This window comes from Mustela nigripes, chromosome 5 (genome assembly GCF_022355385.1).
Source record: "Mustela nigripes isolate SB6536 chromosome 5, MUSNIG.SB6536, whole genome shotgun sequence".
In the NCBI taxonomy this organism is placed as follows: Eukaryota; Metazoa; Chordata; class Mammalia; order Carnivora; family Mustelidae; genus Mustela; species Mustela nigripes.
In genome coordinates this window covers 60,447,626-60,460,729 of record NC_081561.1, presented here as the reverse complement: position 1 = coordinate 60,460,729, position 13,104 = coordinate 60,447,626, and the positions used below count along the sequence as shown (strand labels likewise).

Here is a 13,104-nt window from a genome sequence, read left to right as displayed (position 1 = left end):
AAGTGTCCTGCCTGGGGTCTGATGCTACCCCATCTTGCACCCCCCTCCCCACCATTATCAGTCCTCATAGATGGTCTGACCATGAGAAAGATTATGGCAGTTGAGGAAGGGAGAAGTCACAGCCTTGGGCAGAGCCTCAGCTTGGGGGATTCTTACCTTCCCCTCCACCTGCCTCTGGCTGCCTGCTAGTTGGCCTCAGCTGGGAGAGCCCCTCCTTTTCTCACCACTCTCTCTCCCATGGGTGTGGCATCAGGGCATTGCTGGGGTTGGAGAGGGAGACAGTGATCTCCAGACCAGGGAGCAGGGCAGAGGGCAGGAGGCAGGCTGGGAGGGAGCTGACGTTTATTGAGTATCTGAGTATTGAGCTATATGCCAGACCCATTGCTTATCTCACCTCATTTATGATCACAATCTCTGTGGAGTGTGCATAATCCCAATTTCACCCCCCCCCCTTTTTTGGTCAAATGTAGTTTAAAAAAAATTAAATTAAATTAACTAACATATAGTTTATTTTTGGTTTCAGAGGTAGAGGTTAGTGATTCATCAGTCTTACGGAACACCCAGTGCTCATTCCATCCCGTGCCCTCCTTAATGCCCATCGCCCAGTTACCCCATCCTCCACCCCCCTTCCTTCCAGCAACCCTCAGTTTGTTTCCCATGATTGAGTCTCTTATGGTTGGTTTGTCTCCCTCTCTGATTTCGTCTTATTTTGTCTTTCTCTCCCTTCTCCTATGATCCTCTGTTTTGTTTCTTAAATTCCGCATAGCAGTGAGATCATGTGATAGTTGTCTTTCTCTAATTGACTAATTTCACTTCGCCTAACACCCTCAAGTTCCATCCACCTCATTGCAAACCCATATTATTTCCTAATAGAGAGACGGTGCACTCTGTGAAAACAAGGGCCACATCTGTCTCGTTCAGTATGTGATCCACAGATTCACGGCCTCTACCATCTTGGCCAGGACAATAGACATTCCAGGACTTTTTCTAGAAAGAAAGGCCAGGTCAGGGCCTCAAGGGGCGCAGTGAAGTGTCTCTATCGGGGTGTGAGAAAACAAGTAGAAAGGGGGGTGATGATGCCTGCTTGGTGGGTGGACAGGAAGGTTTTCTTAAAGATTGGTTGAGCTCAGTCCTGGAGGAAGGACAGGGATTTGTCATGTGAGTAGAGGGAATGACAGGATCCCCAGTCAGCGGGACCACCAGAGGGAAAGACAGCGGTGTGAGAAGCGACTAGCACTTAGGGAACTGCTGGCTGCATCAGCAGGCAAGCGCACAGGGCAAGGATCCCAGGGCGCAGCGCCAGGTGAGCTCAGAGCAGAAGGGGAGGAGCCAAGTCATGGGGGCGGGGCAGCGTTGCCAAGTGCCCAGCCTAGAATTGGAACTGTCCCCTGAGGACTGTGGGGGCTATTGTAGGTTTCTGCAAGTTGGAAGCAGAGAGATAGGGTCAGATTTCAGTTTCAGAAAGATCCCTCTAGCAGCTGTAGGGAGAATGGTTAGGTGGGCGGGAGAGAACAAGCCAGTGGTTGGGGACTCCCCCCCACCCCTGGCCCGATAGGACTGTGCCCTTACAGCTGAGGCAGCAGGTGCAGAGGTTGAAGAATATTTAGCAGTACTCCCTGCAAGTCTGGATGGCACCTGAGGTGTTGGAGGTGTCCGATCTCTGGGGCTTCTGATCTGGAGGGGCTGTGTTTAGGAAGACAGGGCACAGCATGTTCAAAAAGGCTGACAAAGCGCTGGACGCTGTCAGCCCCATCCCCATCTGAAACGAAGCTATGTCAGCCCCTGGTGGGGCCTGGTGCACTAGGGGTGCTGGAAATGCGTGTTTGAGTGTGCGTGTGCGTGTGTTGACTTGGTCAGAGCTGGAGAAGATGTAAGGGCTGAGGTCCTGACAGGGTGATCAGGCCTTTCTAGTCTGAAAGGATCCTTAGCCTGGAAGACTAAGGGGAGATGTGGCAGAAGCCCAGAAAACCAAGAACATAGGCCATCACATTGCCAAGGGCTCTGCCCAAAGCTTCAAAAGGGAAAACTAAATCAAGTGGAAAGAAACTTGCCTTTTGTAAGCTAGCTGCAAATTCCCGGAGGAACTGTGGACTCAACACACAGCTGGGGAGGGCTGGAGAATTCCTGAGCAACAGGCCAGGAAAGGGCAGGAGGAAAGAGGGCACTGGAGCTCCAAGGGCACCCAACCTGCATTTTGGGGTGTGGAGGACAGCTGAACTTTGCCCTGCTCCTGCACAGGCTCTGATGGCCCTGGCCGCCAACTCCTTGGCTGCAGAGAAACCCTGTCCTGTAAGGAGGCAGCAAGGGTTGACCCAGACGCTTGCCACTCCTCTCCGGACCTGGTTTCGTCCTCTGTCAAAGGGAGATCCACACCGTGCCTCTGATGCCTTGCCGCTGTCTTTGTCTTCTATTGATTGAACTAAAGCTGGCTCTGGGTTTCAGAGGCAGGGAGGAGAGTGAAGGAGGTGGGAGACGGGAGACCGAGGAACTGCCAGCTTCAGGGCCAGGGGCCTCAGGAGGAGCTGGAGCGTGCACACAATCCTTCCTCAGAGACTTTCTGAGCACTCACTAGGTGCCAGGGACCCTTCTAGGCCTTGGGGGACAGAGCAATGAACAAGACGGGCCCAGTGCTCAGAAAGGAGCACACTTTCTGGCACATGCACCTGGGCATGTGGGCCTCCCAGCTTGTGGGTGCAGTGCTGGTGTCATCGGGCCCTTCAGGGCAGGTGACATCAGCGAATCCCTGTGTGTGCCCCTTGCAGGTGTTCTCCGTGGCGCCCCCGTTTGAGGTCAATGGTCTCCCTCGAGCTGTGCCTCTGAGCCTGCCCTACCAGGACTTCAAGAAAGATCTCTCTGATTACCGAGAACGGGCTCGGTTGCTCAACAGGGTCCGGAGGGTGGGCTTCTCCCACATGCTGCTCACCACCCCCCAGGTACCACTGGCTTCTGTTCAGCCTCAAGCTAATGGGAAGGACGAAGAGGAAGAGGAGGAGGAAGAAGAGGAGGAAGAGGAGGAAGAGGAGGAGGAAGATGAAGAGGAGGAGGAGGAAGACGAGGAGGAGGAGGAGGAAGACGAGGAGGAGGAGGAGGAGGGAGACGAGGAGGAGGAGGAAGCAGTGGCTCTAGGGGAGGTGCTGGGGCCTCGAAGTGGCTCTAGCAGTGAGGGGAGTGAAAGGAGCACGGACCGGAGTCAGGAGGGTGCCCCATCCACGCTGCTGGCTGACGACCAGAAGGAGTCCAGGGGCCGGGCCTCCATGGCTGACGGGGACCTGGAGCCCGAGGAGGGCTCCAAAACGCTGGTGCTCGTCTCCCCTGGTGACATGAAGAAGTCGCCCGTCACTGCCGACCTGGCCCCTGACCCTGACCTGGGCACTCTGGCTGCCCTCACTCCTCAGCAGGAGCGGCCCCAGCCCACGGGCAGCCAGCTGGACGTGTCTGAGCCGGGCACCCTGTCCTCTGTGCTCAAGTCTGAGCCCAAGCCCCCTGGACCTGGGACGGGGCCGGGGGCCGGGACAGTGACCACAGGGGCGGGAGGGGTGGCCGTCACCTCCTCACCCTTCACCAAAGTTGAGAGGACCTTTGTGCACATTGCGGAGAAAACCCACCTCAACGTCATGTCTTCCGGCGGACAAGTGTCCCGGTCTGAGGAGCTGGGCGCTGGGGGTGAACTGGGCCTGGAGGCGCCCTCTGATGGGAGGGCTGTGGAGGAGGGGGCCTCCCTGCCCCTAGAGAATGGCATTACCCAGTCAGGGCTGGAGAGCGGTGCTCTGGCTGGCCCTCCCGGGGACACCCCCCCGGAGGTGGCCACAGACTCACTGCCCAATGGCCCAGCCCTTGCCAATGGGCCGACTCCAGTGTCCCCGCTGGAGCCAGGCCCCGAGAAACTGGCCACCATCTCCCCCAGCCGCCATGCCATGGCAGGCGCTCGCCCCAGGAGCCGGATCCCAGTCCTGCTGTCTGAGGAGGACACAGGCTCGGAGCCCTCAGGCTCCCTGTCGGCCAAAGAGCGGTGGGGCAAGAGGGTCCGGCCACAGCAGGACCTGGCGCGGCTGGTGATGGAAAAGAGGCAGGGCCGCCTGCTCTTGCGGCTGGCCTCCGGGGCCTCGTCCTCCTCCAGTGAGGAGCAGCGCCGGGCTTCAGAGACGCTCTCCGGCACTGGCTCAGAGGAGGACACACCTGCCTCGGAGCCTGCTGCCCCCAGGAAGGCTGGGCGGGTAGCCGCCACCCGGAGCCGGATTCCCCGCCCCATCAGCATCCGCATGCCCACGCCTGCTGCAGCCCAGCAGCCTTCTGCTGCCAGCAGACCCCATGGCGCTGGCCCCGCCTCCGACACAGCCATCACCAGCAGGTGAGAAATCACAGCTGGCCCTACGGTGGCCAGATGGTGACCGCAGAAGGCCTCCAACTTCAGGAGCTTCCCCAGAGGCAAGGTCAGGGCCTAGCAAGGATGCAGAGAAGGACGCTTCCTGTTCTCCACCTCCACAACTAAGTGTCTCCTCCCTCTCAGGTTCCAGCCCTGTCACTGGGCTCAAGGGAGTGGCTACAGTGAACATGTCTAGAGGGGTCGTCAGGGACGCCAAGCTTGAGGAAGGTGAATGGGGGCCAGTGGGGCTCACACACATCCTCTGGTGTGCCATGAGGCATTTGAAGCCAAAGGTTAAAGACCAGAAGTAGTTGGGAGAAAACATTCATACCGTTGTAAACACGGGTAGGTGGTAGAGTAGAATGTAAAATCCATTAGAATTTTAAAGATGAAACAGAGGCCAGGTAGCAGTCCCAGGAGCCTGTGGCCCCTAGAGGTCCTGCCCAGGAGGACGGAGCACCAGCCCTAGTTTATCAACCTGTGCCTGGTCTCCACAGCCTCACCCAGGTCTGAAGCCGCAGGGCTCCAGGGCTCAGTGCTCAGCGACTTAAAAAAAAAAAAAAAAGATTTTATTTCTTTATTTTGACAGAGACAGAGCACAAGTAGGCAGAGCAGCAAGCAGAGGGAGAGGGAGAAGCAGGCTCCCCGCTGAGTGTTCAGCGATTCTGAAAATGTCTCTCCCTTTTTGTTTCTTTGCCCTTCTCTTTTCTCTTGCCTTCTGCCCCCTCCCCTCGTCCCGCAGGCTCCAGTTGCAGAAGCCTCCAGGGTCAGCCGTCGCTGCTGATCTCCGCCCCAAACAGTCCCCCGGCCGGGGCCCGGGGCCCGGGAGAACCCCAGCCGGCACCAGGCCCCCTGTCCCGCGCAGTCCAGGCCCCTCCGCCTCTGCCGTGCCGCGCCACCCCAGCGCGTCCCCCCGGAGCCAGTCCCTGTCCCGCAAGGAGAGCTCCTCCCCCTCGCACCAGGCCCGGCCCACTGGGCCCCCGCCTCGGGGCGCCCCGCAGGCCCGGGCCCAGCCTGATGGCACCCCCTCCCCGGGGGGGCCCAAGAAAGGACCCAGAGGGAAACTCCATACTCAGCGCGCAGCAACCAAAGGCCGGGCGGGGGTCGCGGAGGGCCGGGCCGGGGCCAGATAATGACGCGCGCGGCTCTCCGCGGCCCCCCACCCTCACCCCGGCCCCCCACCCGCAGCCGGCCACACTGAAACAGCTCCCGGCACAGCCTTACGCGCCTGACGCGCGCCACCCGCGGCCCCAGCTTCCCGCCTGCACCCGCGAGGACGCGCGCCAGCACTCGCCGCGCCCGCCCCCCGGCCGGGCCGGAGGGGGGCGCCGCGCCGCGGGGGGAGGGCCCGCCCCCTGTCCTCTGCCCCATCTCCGTGACCCCTGCCCTCCCCCTGCCGCCCTTCTGGTGGGGCAGGCTCACCCTTGGCCCCGGGGAAGGCTCAGCCACTTTTTCACCGAGGACTCCAGTAATGGGGACGCCCTCCCCCACCCCTTCGCCCACCCGCCAGGCCTCTGCTGCTCTTCGTGCTCCTCCAGGGACCTCTGCTTACACCTCCTGCGGCGCCTTCCCCTCTTCCCGGCCTTCTTCCAGCCCAAGCCCACCTGCACGGAAAGGCAGCCTCAAATTCCGGAAGTGGAAGTTCCAGCCAACCCCACAATCTCCTGGGAGCTGTGGTGGTCCCCTTAGCTACCAGCCTGGGGTTGGGGAGCTGGGACCTAGGGACCACTGGTCTACTCAGGTGTGAGAGGGCAGGTCTAACTAGCCCAAATTCAGCTCCATCCTGGACATCCCTGGGGGAGGTAGTGGGCAGGTGATTGGGGGGCTGCTCTCCTGCACCCCCAGGGTGCAAAGTTCTCCTCCCCATAAATTTGGGTAGGTCCTCAGTGGGAACCATAGAGTGTGTGTGGGGGCTGCCTTCCTGGTCACATGTTTCCCAATGGGAAGTTGGGGGGGGTTTAAAAAAGGTTTCACCCTCTCCCTTGGCCTCCTGATCTAGTGCTCAGGACCCCTCACCATCAGGAATTCCTTCTTGCCATCTAACCTCAACCCTGCCTGCTGCAGTTTCAGCCAACCTCCCTCTCTCTTGAGTTCAGTGGAGGTGGAGGCTGGTTTTCATCTTCTCTGCACTGGCTATTTAGAGATTCAGGGACTCAGTTCTGGCCGGGTCACACTTTCTGTCCTCCTGGGGTTGGGGAGGGGGCTGGATCAGACCATCATCTTCCACAGTGGGCAGAGAAAGCAGAAACAGGCAGGTAGACAGCTGGCCCCTGGACTCAAGGTGGAAAGGCCTTTCTAACTTCCAGATTGTGTGCTTGTGTGATGGGTCCGGCCCAAGTCCCGTTCTCCCCCAGCTAACCCTTCAGACTGTCCCTTCTTGTACTAACCCCAGCCCATGCATCTGAGCTATCCCTGCAGAGGGTGAGGGCTGTGGTGCTCCATGAATGGATATGGGGCTTCCTTCTGGGTCTGGCTCCTGCGTAGCTCATCCCACCTCGTCAAGAGCCTCAACTGCCTCCGTCGAGCCAAGCAGCACCCTGGCTATAGAAGGGACAGCCAAACTGTCTATCTGGGATGGGTCCCCTGCAGGCCTCCTCAGTCCTCAACACCCTCAGCCTCTGTCCCCTGGCCTGGCCCCTCTGTTCTTCTCTGGGTCCCAGAAGCAAGGCAAGGCAACCAGGGGAAGAGGAAGAAAGACCCTGACATGCCCCAGCTGTCTGGCAGCATCCAGCCACCATCACTTAGAAGGACGCCCTTGAGGAAGTTGGCTCTGGAAGCAGTGTGGTGGTTGCCGAAGCCTTTCTTGGAGAGTCAGCAGGCTTGGGCAGCTCTTCCCACACCAAGGTGGTGGCTTCTCTGCAAATGAGGCCAGGGGAGGACTCCAGGTTGGACAAGGTCCATCTCATGCTGACACAGAAGCTCCCAGAACACTCAGGAAACCTCTCCGGACAGAGCCCTCTTTGTCAACCCGAGACCCTCCCAAGGCCTCTACTGCCCTCTGGGTCCAGCAAAGGGGGTGGAAGAGGGGCCACTCCCTCCCACCTAGAGCTTCTCTGAATGACAATCAGCTCGTGCCAGGTGGGGACCAGGGCATGACCCCCAGTGCCCAGGTTCTGGGCCTGCTCCTTGCCACCAACCGAACCGTGAATGTAGGGCCCCCAGCTTCAACCCTGCCCCAGGACCAACAACACCCTGGTTTGGTGTTGGGAGGAAAAGGGGGCGGTCTGAGAGAGCCCCAGACCCATCTCACCCTCAGCTTCACCCAGCACTGGAGCTGGGCAGAGACGCAAAACCCTGTCTGCTCTTGGGATTCCAGACCTCCCTAGGGCTCCCATCTATCCTCGGGCCTCTGCGTCATTGAATGTCACCGAGGGAAGGAGGGGAAGGGGCGACTGTGGAGGGGTCCAGGGGACTGTCTCTGCTCCTCTCCCCAGGAAGGATCCAGGGCAGAGGAAACCACACCTCCCCCGTGTCCCCACCCCCAGCAGCAGCCTCTTTCCCCTCGAGCACCCATCCCCTCCACCGAGCACCCATCCCCTCCACCAAGCTGTCCTGGTCCTGAACCCCTTCCCTGTAAAAGAGTGTCACACCCCACCCCCACCATCACCTCACCCCTCTAGCACTTCCCCATTGCCACAACCTGTGTCATTGGCTCAGATGCAGGTCTGCTCACCCCAGAACATGCCTCCCCTCCCAAGCCACACTGTGTACGAAGCAGGTGCAGGAGAAGGGCCGTGCCCCAGGCGCATGGGCTCCCCCTTTCCCAGCCCCTTACTGGGGCCTGGCTCAGTCTTCTCAGCTCTGGGGATCAGCCCTGGTGGGCATGGAGTTGGGGGGGGGGGGCAGGGAGATGCCCTCCCCCTCCCCCAGGGAAGCCACTGAAGAATGTTTACACGCCAAACAGAATGTAACACCCTTCCCCACCTCTTCCCAGTCACTGCATGGCCTCTGCCCGCCCTGCACCAGCCCACCCCCACCCCGACACCCTGGAAGCCGCTGTCATGATTAGATCGGGTCTTGGAAGGGAAGTAGCCATCACACCATTAAAAAGCCTGTGGACCTTTCGTTTTGTTGGCCTGGACTCTTCTTTCTTTGGGGAGGAGGGCAAAGCCCAGGACCTGGGGCTAGGGGTGGGCAGTGGTGAAGAGTGCAGGTTGGTGGACAAGTAGGGAGGAACGATCGTGGGAAGCAGATTGTCTCTACAGAGCTGGAAACAGAAGCTGAGGACAGGACAGATACAGGGTCACACTGGGCCGCCCTCTGTCTCTGACTGCAGAGCCTGCCATGCTCAGCTCCCCTGGCTCTCTCTCCAAGGGCGTGAGACTGAGTCCCGCTTTGTGCCAGCCAGCTGAGAGGGAGGGAGGAGGAATTTTCATTGCCCCGAAGTTAACAGACACAAGGGAGTGTTTGGAAAACCACAAAGCTAAGCAGCTCCCAGGCAAAGAGAAACCATGGCCATTATTCTAGCGACATCCGTAGAAATTATAAATGAGTGTAGCCTGTGAACTAGCATCTCCATTTCTAGACACGCATCCTGTAGAGGGTGGGTAGACTTGCCAAATTCCATGTGTGCAAAGTTACTCACCGCAGTATACGGCACGGAAGGAACTCTACAAAGCCTCAGCCGCGATCTCATACTCAAAATGTCTGGAAATGGGAGCTTTCTCGTTAAAATCGCACAGACTCATCTGCTATCTTGATCTTGGTGTCGTGGGATCAGGCCCTATGTTGGGCGTGAAGCCTTCTTCTTTTTTTTTTTTTTTTTAACTTGTTTTAAACATTTCTTTTTTTTTTAATTAATTTTTTATTTTTTATAAACATACATTTTTATCCCCAGGGGTACAGGTCTGTGAATCACCAGGTTTACACACTTCACAGCACTCACCAAAGCACATACCCTCCCCAATGTCCATAATCCCACCCCCTTCTCCCAACCCCCCTCCCCCCAGCAACCCTCAGTTTGTTTTGTGAGATTAAGAGTCACTTATGGTTTGTCTCCCTCCCAATCCCGTGAAGCCTTCTTTTAAAAATGTTCAGAAGCAGTCTAAACGTCCCCTGATTGGGGCTGATCCGTACAGTGTGGCCTCCGGTACGGTGGTACTGTGAGGCTCCACGGTGAAGGGGATGTATGTGTTTTGTACACACCTAAGGACTGGCCTCCGAGAATGAGAGTACATGGGAGAGCGGAGTGTATGCTGTGCAGCTATTTTCACGAGTGAGAGGAGTCTGGTTCACTTCAGGGAGAGGGGCTGGGGCGGGGGATGGGAGGCTTTCCTGCAGGGTACTTGCTGTACCTTTTGCCTTTTGGACCCTATTTCAGTGGGTGTGAAATTTTCACCAAGGCCATACACAGATAGTTTCCATCCCAGGACACACTCCTGGCTGTGCCTGGGGTCCGAGGGAAAGGGGCCTAGCTCAGAAGTTCTGCTTTCCCTCCAAGAAAACCATGCACATGTAGCTCTAGCTCTGACGTTCCAGAACATGTGTAACTGTCTCCTGTTCTTGCCCCTGCCCCCTGGGGTTCCATTGCTTCTGACACACGTGCCGGGGGCTCTAGGTCCTAATTTGCCAGACTTCAGAGGGATTGCCACATGCTTTCAGCTTCCTTCTTGCTTAAAAATGTCAAAAGCAGAGCCCCCTGGGTGGCTCTGTCAATTAAGTGGTTGACTCTTGGTTTCCATGCAGCTGATGAGCTCAGGGCCTTGATCTCAGGGTTTGGGGATCAAGCTCCAAGTCAGACTCTGTGCTTGTGGGGGGGGGGTCTGCTTAAGACTCTCTCTCCCTCTACCCCTCTTACCCCCCCCCACCACATGTTCATGGGCTTTCTCTCTCTCTCAAGCAAATAAATAAATCTTTAAAAAATATAGTCAAGGGGCACCTGGGTGGCTCAGTCATTGTTAAGCATCTGCCTTCAGCTCAGGTTTTGATCCCAGGGTCCTGGAATTGAGCCCTGACTCAGGCTCCCTGCTTGGTGGGAGCCTGCTTCTCCCTCTCCATCTGCCTGCTGCTCCCCTTGCCTGTGCTCTCTGTCAAGTGAATGAATAAAATCTTAAAAAAAAAAAAAAAGAAAGAAAGTAAAAAACAGATCATATTTAGAGTATAAAGGCAAATGTAAACAGATATAAAATAAAATAGTAAAGTCCCCCCATCCATGAATCTGATTATCTAGAGGTAACTCCTATGACTGGCTTCTTCTTCTTTCTCTTTTTTTAAGATTTTATTTTGTTTTATTTTGAGAATTGTTTATTTATTTGAGAGAGAGACAGAGAGTGCTCTCGAGCGTGTGTGCAAGTGGAAGGAGGGACAGAGGGAGAGAATCCTCAAGTGGGTGCCCTGCTGATTATGGAACTGGGGTGGGGAATAGGGAACTCAACATGGGGCTCAGTTGATCCCAGTAACACAGAGATCATGACTGGGATGGAAACCGAGCGTCGGATGTCCAAGTGACTGAGTCACCCACACGCCCCTGAAAGATTTTATTTTTTAAGTAATCTCTATACCCAACGTGGGGCTCCAACTCAGAATCCCAAGATCGAGTCATGTGCTCTTCCATCTGAGCCAGCCAGACGCCTCAATGACTTCTTTCTTATGTTTATAATACCTCTCTCCCAGGGCGCCTGGGTGGCTCAGTCAGTTAAGCGTCTGCCTTCAGCTCTGGTCATGATATCGGGGTCCTGGAATTGAGCTCCACATTGGACTTCCTGCTCAGCAGGTAACCTGCTTTTCCCTTTCCCTCTGCCTGCCACTGCCCCTGCTAGTGCGTGCTCTCTCTCTCTGTCAAATAAATAATACAATCTTGAAAAAATAATCATAGCTCTCTCCCTCCTTCTTGCCCTGTCCTCCCCATAAATAGAAGAGCATGTTACACTTGCTATTCCGAAACATAATTTTGATGCCCAACAATATGTCCTAAAATACAGTTTGTGGTATATTCATAGAGTTGTGCAACCATCACCACAATCAATTTTAGAACCCCCCAAAGAAACTCCTTATCCATTAGCAGTCAACCCTAATCCTAGGCAGCCACTAATCTACTTTCTGTTTCTGTACAGATTTGCCTTTTTGGACATTTCATATACTATGTGAAATGGATTTCATAAAATATATGAGCCTGCCTGATGCTCCATGGGTGAGGACCTGCCCAGGTCCTGGCCAACCTTCTCTCTACTTCCCGAGAAAGAGAGTTCTCTTTTCTGTCCTATGGCCCAGAGAGCTCTAAGGACAGGGACCCAGAGAAATAAGTGACTTCATCAAGGTTTCTGAGTCAGGGGCCAGAGAGGAGCCACAAGATCAAGGACATTGGAGGGGACTTTGTTAGTAGAGAGAGACCCTTGGGGATTACTCTGGAGAAGAGAGACAGGGTGGGAGTGTGGAGACTGTGCCTCTAATCTTCAGACACAGGGGCCTGCTGAGATTTTCCCTCTGGCTAATCAGGAGTCGAGGCCAGAATAAGAGCTGAGACTAACCCAAGATAGAAGAATGGTCAGGATGATCTTCTAAGTCCCTAGCAGACCATGGTGATGAGGTGATGGGGGAGGGGAGGCCGCATGGTCATGGGAAAGTGGCCATAGGTCAGAGGGACACATGATACAAGCCCATTTTCACCAACTCCAGGTGGCAACTTCTGCATTTCTTCTCATCCATGTACCCTTAAACCCAAAGTGACATGATATACCGCCACCATCAACATTCGCTAGCTGTATGTCCATTACCCAACTCTAACTCTATTACTGGCACCATCATTACTCAAATCACAGGTCCTCTTCTCCCAAACTAGGCTCCATTACCACCACCACCACCACCATCAACACTACTAGCCTCTGATAACATAATGCTTAACAAGAGAGAGAAGGTTCTTGCTCTCAAGGAACTTACACATCTTTGTCCACTGGTAGAACATGGTGGTCCACCACCACTACCACCGTCATTATCATCTACCACATGATCCTTGTCACCACCACTGCCTTATAACCAGATCACTATTACCACTATCCTAGACCCATACCCCTTATCCCTACTCCAGTCACTCCCATTACCATCCGTTTATCATCAGTATTCTCATTTGATCACAATTACATCATCCCATCACCATACTTTTCACTACAACCGATATCATCAGTTGGAATTAATTCCACCATCATTGCCACCATCATCATTGCAGGAAATAAGTACATGGGTTGTAGCAATAGTTAATGGTCAGTGAAGTCCCAGCTAAGATGGGGAGGTCATATGAGGTCACTCAATGTAGAGAGGGACAAAAGGGTAAGAAGTCCTGAAGTGTAAGTGATTCCTTCCATATTGGAAGCAATCCCATATAGGGAAAGTTTATCCTAAGAACTTATTCTTCCCCAAACCCTCCAACAGTTTTAGCAATAATTTCAACTAAGGAGTTGCTATTTTTTTCCCAGGGCACAAGTCTCTCCTTCTCCTGTAGTTGGGTATAAATGAATGCTTCCCCCAGCTTGGCCTCTGAGCTCAGGTTTGGATGCTCAGGTTTGGATTCCCAGGTGGGAGAGGAATGAGGATGGTTAAATATTTAATCAAAATCAGCTCTTAACTGGTGATTTAGAGCTGATCTTCCCTCTGGTTAGACCCTAGGTTTCAAACCTTGTCTGCCTAGTTCTATCATCTGTCTCCAGATATCACGGCCACTGTCATCCCTACTCCTTGATGACATGAGAGAAGAGAGAGGCCATATAGGCTGGGGACCTATACCTATAGCCAGGAGTACAGTTAATACC

At 55.2% G+C, this 13,104-nt stretch overlaps 1 protein-coding gene across 7 annotated transcripts in view; it reads left to right on the top strand.

Moving 5' to 3' along the window:
• TTBK1 (tau tubulin kinase 1) overlaps positions 1-8,417 on the top strand; it is a 40,309-nt gene extending 31,892 nt beyond the window's left edge. For all 7 annotated transcript variants that reach the window (XM_059400420.1, XM_059400414.1, XM_059400419.1 and 4 more), the window contains 2 exons: positions 2,763-4,348; positions 5,106-8,417. In XM_059400420.1, the coding sequence (XP_059256403.1) occupies positions 2,763-4,348; positions 5,106-5,496 (1,977 nt within the window). In that variant the 3' untranslated portion in view covers positions 5,497-8,417. The remainder of the gene's footprint in view (positions 1-2,762; positions 4,349-5,105) is intronic.
• The last annotated feature ends 4,687 nt before the right edge of the window (positions 8,418-13,104 follow it).